The sequence below is a fragment of the Nothoprocta perdicaria genome, unplaced genomic scaffold (genome assembly GCF_003342845.1).
Source record: "Nothoprocta perdicaria isolate Ctin4 unplaced genomic scaffold, notPer1 scaffold_253, whole genome shotgun sequence".
Lineage (NCBI taxonomy): Eukaryota > Metazoa > Chordata > Aves > Tinamiformes > Tinamidae > Nothoprocta > Nothoprocta perdicaria.
Window position 1 is genome coordinate 866,371 of NW_020455481.1, and position 13,118 is coordinate 879,488.

The 13,118-nt window shown below is 43.4% G+C and overlaps 2 protein-coding genes across 5 annotated transcripts in view; one reads left to right on the forward strand and one right to left on the reverse strand.

Moving 5' to 3' along the window:
- Positions 1-4,952, forward strand: part of DNM1L (dynamin 1 like) — a 34,050-nt gene extending 29,098 nt beyond the window's left edge. For 3 of the 4 annotated variants that reach the window (XM_026040351.1, XM_026040353.1, XM_026040352.1), the window contains 3 exons: positions 570-679; positions 1,579-1,738; positions 2,696-4,952. In XM_026040351.1, the coding sequence (XP_025896136.1) occupies positions 570-679; positions 1,579-1,738; positions 2,696-2,752 (327 nt within the window). In that variant the 3' untranslated portion in view covers positions 2,753-4,952. The remainder of the gene's footprint in view (positions 1-569; positions 680-1,578; positions 1,739-2,695) is intronic. The other variant, XM_026040354.1, reaches the window with a different exon arrangement.
- Positions 4,953-9,024: 4,072 nt separating this feature from the next.
- Positions 9,025-13,118, reverse strand: part of YARS2 (tyrosyl-tRNA synthetase 2) — a gene marked incomplete at its 5' end in the record, with an annotated part of 4,589 nt that continues 495 nt past the window's right edge. The window contains 5 exons of the mRNA XM_026040349.1: positions 9,025-9,313; positions 9,728-9,898; positions 10,223-10,378; positions 11,518-11,685; positions 12,866-13,114. Coding sequence (XP_025896134.1) covers positions 9,154-9,313; positions 9,728-9,898; positions 10,223-10,378; positions 11,518-11,685; positions 12,866-13,114 — 904 coding nt within the window. The remainder of the gene's footprint in view (positions 9,314-9,727; positions 9,899-10,222; positions 10,379-11,517; positions 11,686-12,865; positions 13,115-13,118) is intronic.

Below are 13,118 nucleotides of genomic sequence, written 5' to 3' on the forward strand. Positions count from 1 at the left end.
TCCTCCTCCTTTTTTACTCCTCCTCCTTTTTTACTCCTCCTCCTTTTTTACTCCTCCTCCTTTTTTACTCCTCCTCCTTTTTTACTCCTCCTCCTCCACTTTCAGCCTGTGGTTTGGGTAACCGACTTCCTTGAACAAATCCCTGTGCCAGTGAACTCCTCGTCTAAGTCACCCTTTTACACTAGTGCATCTCAGCTCATGCCTTAACACTGTTGCCTGCTTGTTTTTGCTACAGTTGATATTTTTCATGTTAAAGAAAAAGAATCATTAAAATAGCACTAATTAATTAAAAACAGATGATTTTAAAAAAAAACTCTATGGAAACCTTATGTCCTTCAGTAACTTTTTATTAAAGAAAAATTCATAGTGCCCTCTAACCTTGCAGTTTCAAAGCTGTGGGTTTTGACATGTTATCGCCTCCAATTGGATTTCTGAAGAATAGCAATATATTTGATGAAAAGAGAAATAGATCATTTTATACAGAACTAGACCAGATAGTCTTTGCAGTCTCAGTTTTGTTTGCCTGTGTGAGTGGAGCTGCTCAGCGGCAGGTGTTGCTCTTTCCGCAGCCTGTTCCTGTGGCGCGCAAGCTTTCCGCCCGGGAGCAGCGAGACTGCGAAGTGATTGAGCGGCTGATTAAATCTTACTTCCTCATTGTCAGGAAGAACATTCAGGACAGGTAATAAAAACTTCCGAGACCACACAAATGCCGGGCTACCTCATGGGTCACGTACATGTTTTGTACATGTTTTGTCTTTGTTTTGTATCGTTCTTTTACTTTTCTAAGCAGGGAAAAAGGGGTTTTTCGCTGGATTTTTAGAAGAGCCTGTTGAAGAAAGCTGAAAAAAACCACATGTTTTTCCTCCAATAGTTTCAGTTCTGTGTTATAATTAAGTAATAATTATGGATTGTTGTTAATCCTCAGTGGTCCCTGACTGGTTCCCTTATAGACAAATATATTTTCATAGAATCATAGAATGCTGAAGGTTGGAAGGGACCTCAGAGGTCATCGAGTCCAACCCCCCTGCTCACACAGGGTCACCTAGAGCAGGGTCACATTTTTCACATTTGAAGTTTATTTTCAGTTTTAGCTGCCCTCATTTTACTTTCTGTGACATTCATGTGACCCAGGGATTGGAGAGTTTTCAGTTCACTTGCAAAGTAAGACTGGATGAATCAGTTTTCTTTGCCACTCTCCCTTCTCACCCATGAAAACAGATTCTAGACTGAAATATTTAGTGTTTTTGTCACATCTAGCACAGCAGAGATGCTGTTTGTGGCCTCCACTGAACAAGTGATTTATTCTTAGCGTGTTTTGTGCACCTTATATTTTCACTTTCTTTACAACACAGCAGTCCCACCTGAAAGTGGGATTGAAAATTCAACATTTTGATTTGAGAGACAAAGTTGTGATTCATAGTAAAGGTAGATTCCTGGTAGGTTTGGGGTCTGGTAGCTGCATGGTCACACCACAGTGTGTGGGTTTTTTAGTTTATTTGTGTGTGTTTGAGTTTGTGTGTTAAAAAGCAGGGCTGCTTTGGAGTTGCTGACGAAGAAACTCTCCTTCTGTGCTTGCAGCGTGCCAAAGGCAGTGATGCATTTTCTGGTGAACCACGTGAAGGACACTCTCCAGAGCGAGCTGGTGGGACAGCTGTACAAATCCTTGCTGTTGGATGACCTTCTCACTGAATCCGAGGACATGGCACAGCGCAGAAAAGAGGCAGCTGACATGTTAAAGGTATTAAAAATCAAGACCTTAATAGGATCAGTTAATTAACTTGACAACAGGGTATAAATGTTGGCTTTTGGTAGGCTTGCGTTCCTTTGTTCTGTGCTGTGTGTTCCTTTGGTTTTTTTTTCTAGTGCTCGTGTATTATTTCTCTGTACTGGAGGAAGTGGAAACAATATGTGAGCAGAAAGTGTTATGTGGATTGAGGACTGTGCATTCGTGTCAGGAGGGGGAGAATTAATTGTGTTTTGGGGGTAGAAGAAGCTCTGATCCAGTGTCCTTTTCACTGACACATTTGGCTTTAATCAGCAGCTCCTCCTTAAAGAGAAGCCAAGTGTTGTGCAGCTCTCTTAAGTGACTCACATTAGTGTTTTAACTGCAATGTAAAACCCAACTGGCCCAGGTCGCTGGGGTTTGTGGTCAGTACCAGAGACAAATATTGGGAATTTGGGGACTCAGATATCCGGACTGCTGTATTCATCTGTATGTTACATGGTGTGCCAGAACCTGCTACAGCTGTAGGAGAAGTCAGCTGTTTGCACTGAACTGCCTGGAGAAGAAAGTCTGTCAGCACTGAAGAAGTAGGAATAGACACAGAATGTTAAGACAAACCTGCAGGTCATGCACCAAGTGTGTGAAAAGGATGAGTTGAGCTCCTTCCGCTTCTCCCCAGGAGTTCCCTTTTCAAATAACTTCTAACTCTTGCCTCTCTAGAGAAAGGAATTGGTGGCAGGAATACTGTGGTTTTCTCAGCACCTTCTGTTTTGTGCTGTTTTAAAATTGCATAATCCTCTGCACAGGGCAGAGCAGATTTCAGAGCAGTTTGTCAGCCCTGCTGCAGGTTGTAACCACAGGACTAGCTTTAACCAAGACTTTTGCCGTTGCCCTTCCTGGGACGTTCTTGTTTCTTGGGAAATGCCTTTGGGAAGGTCGGCTAACTGTGTGTGTGTGTCTCCCCGCGCGCAGGCCCTGCAGCGAGCCAGCCAGATCATTGCAGAGATCCGGGAGACGCATCTTTGGTGAAGACGCCGCCAGTGTGTGCGGATCAGAGGACACCTCGGCTTGGAAATCGCTAGGCCTGGTGTACGGAGTAGAACTTTTATTTATGAACTCTTAGCTGTGTACCGCAACTGTGTAAATCTGCTCCTGTAAAGACAGTTGGTTTGATTTGCAAACAGAAAAAAAAAAATATGCTGTATTTTGCAAAATGTCATATTTAATCTACATAATAAATGGCTCTAAATGTTTCCTTACCAGCTTTCTGGTGCAAATTAAAGCAGACCAAGTCTACTGTCTCACTGACAGTCTCGTTGAACTTGGGGAAGAGAAACATTGAAGTTCCAGTGCCTGACTTGCTAAACAGGTTGCCTGTGGTTTAAGATGGACAGTGTAGTCTTGTGGCATAGTTTCAGCTGCTTTTACAGTAGAGGTTTAAATACTGTGAAGAGAAGAGAGCACCACATATTCTCCTTCCTGGATATATTGCATGCACTATGGCAGATGGAGATCTCAGTTTTATAGCACAGTAGAGATGTCTGCGATATTACTATGTGTGTGTGTGTCCCCATTTTCTTCAGAATGTTAAAACTGTGGACAAAACTTTGAACTTCATTTAATGGGGGTTCAGTTAGGGTAAAATAGCCTGGGGCTCGCAGAGAAGCGACAGCCCACTGAGAGTGGGTGCCAAGTTGTTCATGTGCACTGGGGTTTGTGTGTAGGTGTTGGGGAAGATAATCAGGTGCAAGAACATCTTCCTCTCCCTCTCTCCCGGGACCAAGCGCCTGGACCATCCACTAGGAAATTTGTTCTGGCAGAATTGAAAAATAAAAATGAATTTCAAAACTGTTACGGGATAGTGTTTCTTTTTAAAGCAGATTAAGTTGGCCTGGCGGAAGGGGATCCTCACAGTTATTTTTCAGATTTTGGAATGTATGGCAGTAAGAAGAAGTGTGCGAGGCTGGAGTTTTCACCAGTATTTACAGTTACTTGAGAAAAAAATTCACAGTGCTGTCTGTTTTTTCTTTCTTTTTTTGAAGACAATCCATTTTGTTTAGAGTTAGGAACAGTTGGGTTTGAAATTAGTTTGTTATTTTATTATGATTTTAATTCATACAGGTAAATATGGATCACACTAACCTTGAAAGAGTGGATATTTACATTTTTATGAGTTAAAAATCTAGTCAGATTCCAGCACATTAGTGTGTACTTTTCGAACACATTTACTTTTTTGTATGAAGTGAAAATGTTTGTTACGATGTTGCCGATGTCTCGTCTTTAACACAACTTGCACGAAACATAAGACGCTGCTGTTGGCATCCATGGCTTGCTGTTAGAAAATCAGGCCAGTAGAGGGAGGTTTTTATTCCCACATTGAATTTCTTTCCGTTTCACAATTAACAGAATGGGATGCCTTTTCTAAGCTGCTAAAGATGGAAAATTTAAAAGTCCATTTTTCTTTGTCTTGGCAGTTTGGCACCAGTGTATGCACCTAGAGTTCTCTGACAGATGCAGTTTTGGGTTGTTTTATGAATTATTTGAAATAACTTATGCAAGACAACTGTATTCTGTATGTTTAATAAAAAAAGTCTAAATTAAATTCATGAGATGTGAAGTATATGTAATGACTGTAACAGAAAAGATGTTAAGTGCTTGCACCTTGTCTGGGTGCATTTCCTTCCCAGATTTAGGAAATGTGACTGTTACAAGGTCTAGCAGTGCAAGCCACCTTTCAAATCCCGTCTGATGAACAGCTGAAGTTGACAGTCCTGTGGTCAAAGACACAAAATTTCTAGTTGGAATCCACCTGCCATCTGGGAAGTGTTTTTAGGAAGGCAGAACCTCCACAGAGTGGACGGCTCCCAAAGGATTTAGCGCTCACATGTCACTCGGCAGTGCTGTCCAGGGAAACACCAACTTGTAAAGTTACAAAATGCTTCTCCATAAAGCAAATGACTTCCATGCATTTAAGGAACTCTTGCAAGTTATAGCTGGTGGCATAATGTCATGTGAAATTTCTGAAGTGTTACTTTGTTTTTTGAAACATTACTTGTTTTCTGTTTCACCAGAATTTTAAATTTGATAATGTGCAAGTGCCAAGAAATGAATTGATTGTCATCTTCAATGCAAATATTTAAAAATCCATGCTGTAACAATCCTTTAATAAAAATGTAGTATGCGAAATTAATTATCCCAGGAAAAGAGTTTTGGAATGACTTGTAGTTCAGATGACAGGAGTCTGCACTCCTACAGGTTTTTATATGATTAACTAAATTTTGAGAGCCTTATGTTTGCCCTTGCCCCAATGATTCTGCCCCATTCTTGTAGCATAAGAAATGATACAGACAGGCTATTGGGGCTACTGGTTTTTAAATGATGTGTTGTCTGGAATTGGACTGAAATACTTGGAATGGTTTTGTGGCTGCCAGCATTAGAAGAAATAATAGGAGAACTTTGGGAAAAAAGGTAATGAAGACAACAGCTGAGAACTCCTGGTAGACTGACTTGCTTACAACTCTTGTCTTGTCCTCCTTGATTAACTTAAACCTGGGCTTTTTGTCACCCATGAGTAACTTTCAGCAGACTTGAAGAGAAAGTATCATGATCCAAGGCAATACAACCACAGGGTAGAATAACCTCTGTAGCCAAAGTTTGATGTTTACCTGATGTATGTGTGGTATGCCTGTAAATAAAAGGTAGTATTAAGTGCTTGAACATAGCTTGCCACTAAGTTGCTGGGGTGAGTTAAGCAGTCTGTTCCAAATCTCACTCTTACAGTGGAGTAAGAGATGAGGTTTAGGAAGTGTCAAAGATTGTATTGCTCAGCAGCTGCAGCAAAAGGAAAGTAAAAGGTGCTTTTCCTGTATATTTTGTGGAGGACTGGCTTTGAGAGGTGCTCGATGAGATGCCCTGCAAGGTGAAGTCTCTGCTTGGGGCAGTACAGCGAGAGGGAAGAACTTAATCCGTCTGCTGCAGCCCTGCTGGTAGCTTGAATGTCACCTCTGCGGCCAGGGGAGCAACTGCTGGCACTGGCAGGACAGACTCAAGCTCTCAGATGCGTCTGCTTTTATCTTGTAGCAGTCAAAAGCCTTCCTTGGCTTCGAAGGGAGTCAGCTGAGGAGGTACTTCAGTGTTAAAGCAAGGTAGACGAGCCGACTGTGTAGTTTTATGCCGAAGTAGCTGCACTTTAAACTAGTGAAGATGTTTTTGTGCTTGGACAGCTTGCTTTCACCTTGCTGCCTGCCCGCTGCCCCTTTACCTCTTCCTTGCGAACGCTTTATGGAGTGAAGCGCTGCGGAAAAGCTGCTGCTGCTGCTGCTGGCTACCTTGCCTCGTGTTCAGGTACTCTGCTTTGCAGCCTCTTCAGGCAGTGTACAAACGTGTGGGGGTTCTGTGGTTTGGCTTTTTAAAGAAAAACACAACCCTGGCCCCATTTTTTTTTTTTTTTTTTTGCACTTCTAACTCACACATTTGTAACCACTTGAAATACTGATATTAAGTTCTGTCCACATTTGAAATGGATTCTGTCTTTCACTGTTCACTTGAGCAGAGCTGTGTTGGGGGTATATGAGCACTAAGAGGAACCCAAGAAAGAAAACCAGATTTTTGGTCATCCTCAATTCTGGCCTGACCTTTACCACTCGGGCCTGTCATGCTCTAGAGCTGGCTAATGGCCTGTCCCTGAAAAACAGTGGTTGTATTCAGCTTTTTCCTTAGAAAGAGGTAAAGGTTTGGTCAGAAGGAGGCACAGAGTAAATTTCTTACAGTTGAATCTTATTAAAATTCTTGTATATAAAGAATTTATTCCCTTTTTATTTTGTGTATTTGTAAAAAAAAAATAAAATCCTTTTAATACTCTATTGAAATGGGTAGTAAATGCTTTACCAAAACTTAATGTGTATGTTTTGTGGGTATGTGCTGTTCAGCACGATTTGCAGATGAAAAAGGCAGGAGTGATGAGACATGAGAAATAAGGTGCCCAGGTACGTACTCCCTTGGCCTGTTTCTGTGCTGCCTTAATGCTTCTCATCACGGAAGGAGCAAGGTTTCTAAATCTTTGAAGTCGACACACTTCTGGTGAAACATTTCTTAACTTCCACCCTTCTATTGAGGGTCGTCAGAGGAAGGGAACAACTTGAAGCAGCCCTGCACTATACTTCAGGCTTGTGTAGTTTCAGGATTTCTCTCTCTCCACTTTCTCTAGGAAAGCTCTGATTGTTGCTTTGCCTTAAGGTGCTGCCTCATGTAAGAATGACTGATTGGAGACCTGAAAAGAGAGGTAGGGCTTTATTTTTATTAACTTTTTTTTTTTAAGGTAAGGATGACTCAAGTACTTCATCTATTTTAGAAAAAAAATCAACAGGGAAGATTTCCATAGCTCACTCTTCAAGCAGGTAAATAAAGCTAGAGACTGAAATTAATACCGTTAGCTCACTGTCATACTACATTTTAATAATCTGAAAAAATTGATACAGAAGAAGCTACTATAAATTTATTTCCATTGAAATCTTCAAGGACAGCACAGATAACCTGACGTTGGCTTTATTGAGAGTAAAAAAGGCAAAACCCAACAAACTCCAAAAGCAACTCCCTCTAACTTTGGAGTATCGGGTTTCTGATAGTTGCTAACTTTTCCTTTCTTCTCCTACTTGGGTTTTAATCCAGCTCAAATATGACTAATTCTAACATCACGAGAGAGGGATGAGGTTCGTGTTGGCCTCTGAAGAGTGAAGATGACCTTAAACCTTGAAGCCAGCACTGCAGCCAGGACCCAAGCAGCGCCCTTGTAAGTCAGCCTCTTTCACCCCTGTTTGTGCTGGGGCAGGGAGGCCCCACAAAGAAACCCTGGGGCCGCTCTGCTGCAGCTCCCTCACTGCGCGGGTCCTGGGTGCTCCTTTAACCACCTCCCGTGCAAGGAATTTGAGCAGAGGCCTGTGCGCAAAACGGGTCTGGGTAACCGCAGGGACGGGAGTGTGTGGCGTCGAGACGACCTGGCTCGAAGGCCGGCCTGTCTAAGCCACCCAACCCCAGCTTAAGACTTAACAGAGGAAGAGAACAACTTGAAAGGACCCTGTACTGTATTTCATGCTTAGGTGCCTTCAGGAGTGTAAGCATGCAGCTCTGCTTTTTAGCACAGATGCATCTGTGTAATTCACAGGGCTAAAGGAACAGAACAAATGATACCAGGGTTTAAATCACCACACAACACACATGCATTCATAAGGCTGCTTTTAACTTTCCTGTGGATTTACATTCATTTTTTCCTCTTACATACAGCAAAATTATACAGTATTAAGTTAGAAAGCTTTTATGCACCATGTCCCATACGTGACCAATAAGAAACTCTCATGCTGGGGCTTAGCCAGTCTCTTCCTCTACTGCTCATCTTTCTGAGCTTGCTTTAGACCAACCCTGTTCAAAGATATGTTGAGTTCAGGGAGTCTGACCTTGCCCCCTGAGGCAGGTTTCTCTGTGAGGATGAAGTCCACGTGGACAGCAGCAAACCCTCTAAGACATACTGGTTTCCAAGATGCTTTTGCTCAGCTCACTGTGCATTATGCACTTGGGGCAGGTCACTCTTTTTATTGCCTCAAAACAGAGATTTTAAGGAGGAGAAGAAAGTCTCCCTCTTTGACTCTAAAACTAATCTTTTTGTTTTCTTGTGCATATCTTCTTATAAATAGTGCTTTGAATAACAGAGAACTTAAAGAGTCTCTTCTGTGGCATAACTTTATACAAGATAAAAAGATCCAAGATTTGCACATGACAGCATTCCAGTCCTGCAGTTCAGGCGTGCCTGGTCCCACGGCAATTCCAGCTGCTCCTTTTTGGTGTTTTTGATGTTTCCATACATTCCTGTTTCCTAGTGGACAGGACAAAACTGTCACTCAAGCCTGACTACATGGCACAGATAACAGCTACAGTCATCAAAGCCCACAGATTAACTTTAAATGGTGCCAGTCAAACAAACACCACCCAACTGTTTGTTTAAATATGAATTCTAATAGGAGCTGAAAAAGCCAAATGCAAGTCCATAACGTAGATTGCGCTGCTTTTTCCTGGTGTTTGCACTTTGAGGGCTCCGTGAATGAAATACGATCTTTCCTAAAGGAATATGAGGTGCAGCAGATGAAGAAAAAGAGATCTGTTAAGAATTTCTATTTGTTGTTTTCTGATTCAGTATTTATCGCGTCTTATAATTTACTCACTGTCACAGATAAAACATGAAGTCATTCATCTTAGGGATCTCAGCTGCCTTTATTTGAACCCTTTCAGTCTATTTTGTTTCTGGCATTTTAAGAAAAACTACCCTGGGGTAGTTTTTCCCAAGGCAGTTTTTGTGAGCTGTACAGTAATGTACACTGTACAGAAACATCTGCAGACAACAGAGCCTAAACGATACCTTATTTTACAGGGAGAACCTGTAGTCACAACTGCAGCCACTTTATAATGTAGTAATTTTTCTTTCCAATCCTAAGCAGTGATACTCCGTTCTTGAGAATATGCTGTCCCACAACAAGAACGGCCTCAGGATTAGTTTCTCGAATCCCATTTATTGAAACTCCACCGTCTGTGATTTTCTGGTACCTTAAAAAAGAGCAAAAAACAAAAGCAACTTTAAGAGCAAACTACTTACTGCTGCAAAGTAGCCAAAGTCAAGAGTTATTTCAGAAGCTTTTTTTGTTAGATCTAAACTCAGTCCATGTGAAAAGTGACTGGAATCAACCTTAGCCTTTGCCACTGCCCTTTCTTCTGTGAGGCAGAGCACATAAGGAAATTTAATGCTATTACTGGCTGTACCTTCCTCAACTGTAGATTACACAACTGAGGTACAAGAGACTCCTGTCTCCTACACTTCCACTTCAGAGTGAAATGAGGTCTATTGCCCCCTCTTCTTTAATGTTGTTAGCCAATTTGCCTCTGTTTTTTGTGGTTGTTGTTTAATTTCTGATGCCTCCCACCTAGGCCAAGTATGAGTAAAAAGCAGAGCCCATGACGCACCCGCTGGGTCCGGCTGGAATGGCGTTTGCCTTGCGACACAGGTCGAGCACGCTCGTGCCGGGCTCAAGCAACAGTTCAGCAGAAGGCGTTTGTTTAAAGAGCTCCTGTAGCTCCTGGTCAGACATGGCTTCTAAGGCCTCCACGCTGCTGTGATACAGGGCTTTAGTACACCTGTGAAAGCAAAAAGTTGTGATCGTGCACAATACAGTTCCAGGTTCATTGTCCCACAAAATGCAGTTCAACTCGTCCGATGAAACAAGTGATCCCCCTCTCTGCCAGGGGCACTTAGGAATTGCATATATCCCCCGGTGGATCTTTTATCATATGCAAATTTTGCTCTTTAATATATTTTCCTTTCGGCCTATGGAATTATTACATTCTTCTCTTGCAAGAGCTGAGCACTGATTAGCTTCATGAAAGCAGCCCCAGAAAAGCCACGATAACTACTATCAAACAAATCTGAAGGAAAACCACTTGACAAAAATCCAGCTTCACCTCTTAGCTGATTCCAGCCCTTCTCTGCCGTGCACAAGCTTAGTTACTTCTGCAGCGAGTCGCTTCTGAGGGCCCCACTTCTCGGGTTCTTTAGCATGCATCTCCATGATGTGGCGAATCTCTTCAAGGGGAAGGAAGGTGAAGAGTTTCAGGTATCTACAAGCAGGGAAGAAATGTTTTTGTCTATACAGCTGTCGTGCCTGGCTCTATAGGTCTACACCCTGGCTTTCATCGCCATTCAAACTTCATTAACACCACTGAAATGATTCCTGAGCACTTCATCAAATCTGTACTAGAGATTTCACCCTTTCCAACAACTCTTTGTTCCTGCCCGCATACTTAACATGTTAATTTGTGGGCTTTTCTTGCTAATTTAATATTCCCTGGAGCACAATGTCTTGGAAAATAATGCAGAATGCAATCAAGAGCTTGCTTTTCCCATGAAATGTTAACTTTACAGGTCCTATTGCAAATGTGTGTCTATAAATTCAATTCTTTATTATTATGAACCTCTATTATATAGATCTTTGTATTTAATAAAGTACGATAAAGCCCAGTAGCACTGCTGTTGTATGGTGACCATGGCACAAAAGCACCCCACATAATGACTGAGATCTCAACAGGAAGATTACTCAAAATGACCAGGAATTTAGATGTGCACAACCTAAGCATACCCTTTACAAATCCCACTTCTGTAGGCTTGCAGCAGTGTGCTGTCATTAATGCAGTTTATTAAAAGGAGTAGCTCTACTACTGAAGTCCAAAAATATGAAAACATTTTTATCATTTTTCCCCACTTTAAAATTGTGCTGCTACATGGGATACTTGTCTCCTATGTATATTCTTTTTCTACACACTTAGAAACAATCAGAAGCTTGAGCTTCATAGTTTTTTCCTATTCCATAATCATTCTCTCACAAGGCTCTTTTGGTGGAGCACATAATACGAAGCAGTTCCAGATGCTGAACTTTGTGTGTTTGTTTATCACTAGCATAGAAGCTTTCAGTCATTCAACTGGCAGATTAGAATTTCTTATGCTTTACTCATACTTGAATACTGACTTTTACAATGCATATTCCATCATGAACACAACTTCTACTATCCTGTGTATTCCTGAGCCAGTAACGCTTGTTTAGCGAGAATGTTAAATATAATTACTGTTAACATTCACTTCTGCATTCTGCTGTTGGAAATGCTAACACTTAAGATAACCTTATGTTGCAGCTATGTGAAACAGTTACATGGGACAGGGTCACAAGCGATGACAAAAGGCGAGCCGAAGAGCAACTACTCACTTCTCAACTATGCTATCTTGCTGTCTGACAAAAAACTGATACAGCTCGAATGGAGAAGTCTTATCTCTGTTCAGCCACACTGCGTTACCAGCAGTCTTTCCCAGTTTGTCTCCAGTGGTGCTCGTAATAAGAGGCACAGTGATTCCAAACACATCTTCTCCTGTCTCCCTAAGAAGAGGGAACACATTTATTTATTTACTTACACGTGTATGTTTTGGTAAACTCAAATAAAACTTAGGCATTCTCTGAGATTCCTCTTCCCTTTACAGAAGCATTTGCTTTATATACTAGCAAAAAATGAATAAATAAATGAAAGCAGTGTCTTGGGCAGGGGGCTTTAAGAAAAAAAAATGCAGTTAAAAGCTCTTTTGTGCGCAATGAGGAGGCATAAACAAGTATTTTAAAACAGTAATTTCCCAAGCACCAGCAGAGTCAAGCGTCCTGTGTCCTTCCTTCCTGGGCTCAGGCATCTGATGCTGCCTGCGTGCCGTGCTTGGGACGGTTCAATGATTTTCTCCCAAGCCGGTTCTCTAACATCCTGAAAGCAGCAAGCGAAGCAGAAGCACCGTGTTCGGGTTTGGGCCCCTCACTACAGGAAGGACGTGGAGGTGCTGCAGCATGTCCAAAGAAGGGTAAGGAAGCTGGCAAAGGAGCATAGCTTTGGAGCACAGACCTTATGGGGAATGGTTGTAGTGAGGCGGGGCTCGATCTCCAGAAGAACTACTGAAAATAGGACAAGGGGAGATGGCCTCAAGCTGCACCAGGGGAGGTTCAGGTTAGACTTTAGGAAGAATTTCTATATGGCGAGAGCGGTGCAGCCCTGGAGCAGGCTGCCCAGGGAGGTGGAGGAGTCACCGTCCCTGCCACTGTTCAAGAAACGTGTAGATGAGGAGGCGCTTAGGGACACGGCCTAGGGACACCATCAGGGCCACCATCAGGGCCACCATCAGGGCCACCATCAGGGACACCATCAGGGACACCATCAGGGACACCATCAGGGACACCATCAGGGACACCGTGGTCATGGGTTTACGGTTGGACTCGATGGCCCCGAAGCTCTTTTCCAACCGCAAGGGTTTGGTGGTTGCCTTGCGCTCGCCTCCCCTTGGTTTCCTTCCTTCCGTGAATTCCCTGGACTCCCACACACTCAGCCCGGGCCCCATCGAAGCAGGTCCCGCTTCCTCTCCGAGAGCAGAGCCGCAAGCACAATCCACACCACGCAGGCGCACTCGGGATGCAGTGGGTAGTTAGATGTGATTAGGGAACGCTCCTGCGGCCAGGAAACGCGCTGTTTGATCAAGAACCGTTAGAGGCTAACGGGGGACAGCCCCGGGGCGCCGCGCGCTACCTGCTCACGAGCTCGTAGCCGGACATGATGTTGCCCATCTGGTCGGCGCCGCCGATCTGCAGGCGGCAGCCGTGGCGGCGGCGCAGGTGCAGGAAGTCGTAGGCCTGCAGCGCCGGGTACAGGAACTCGGCGAGGCTCATGCCCTCGGCGCTGCGCAGCCGCGCCTGGCAGCCCTGCCGGCTCAGCAGCGCGCCCATGCGCAGCCGCCCGCCGGCGCCGCACGCGAAGCGCAGCAGCGGCTCGCGGCCCAGCC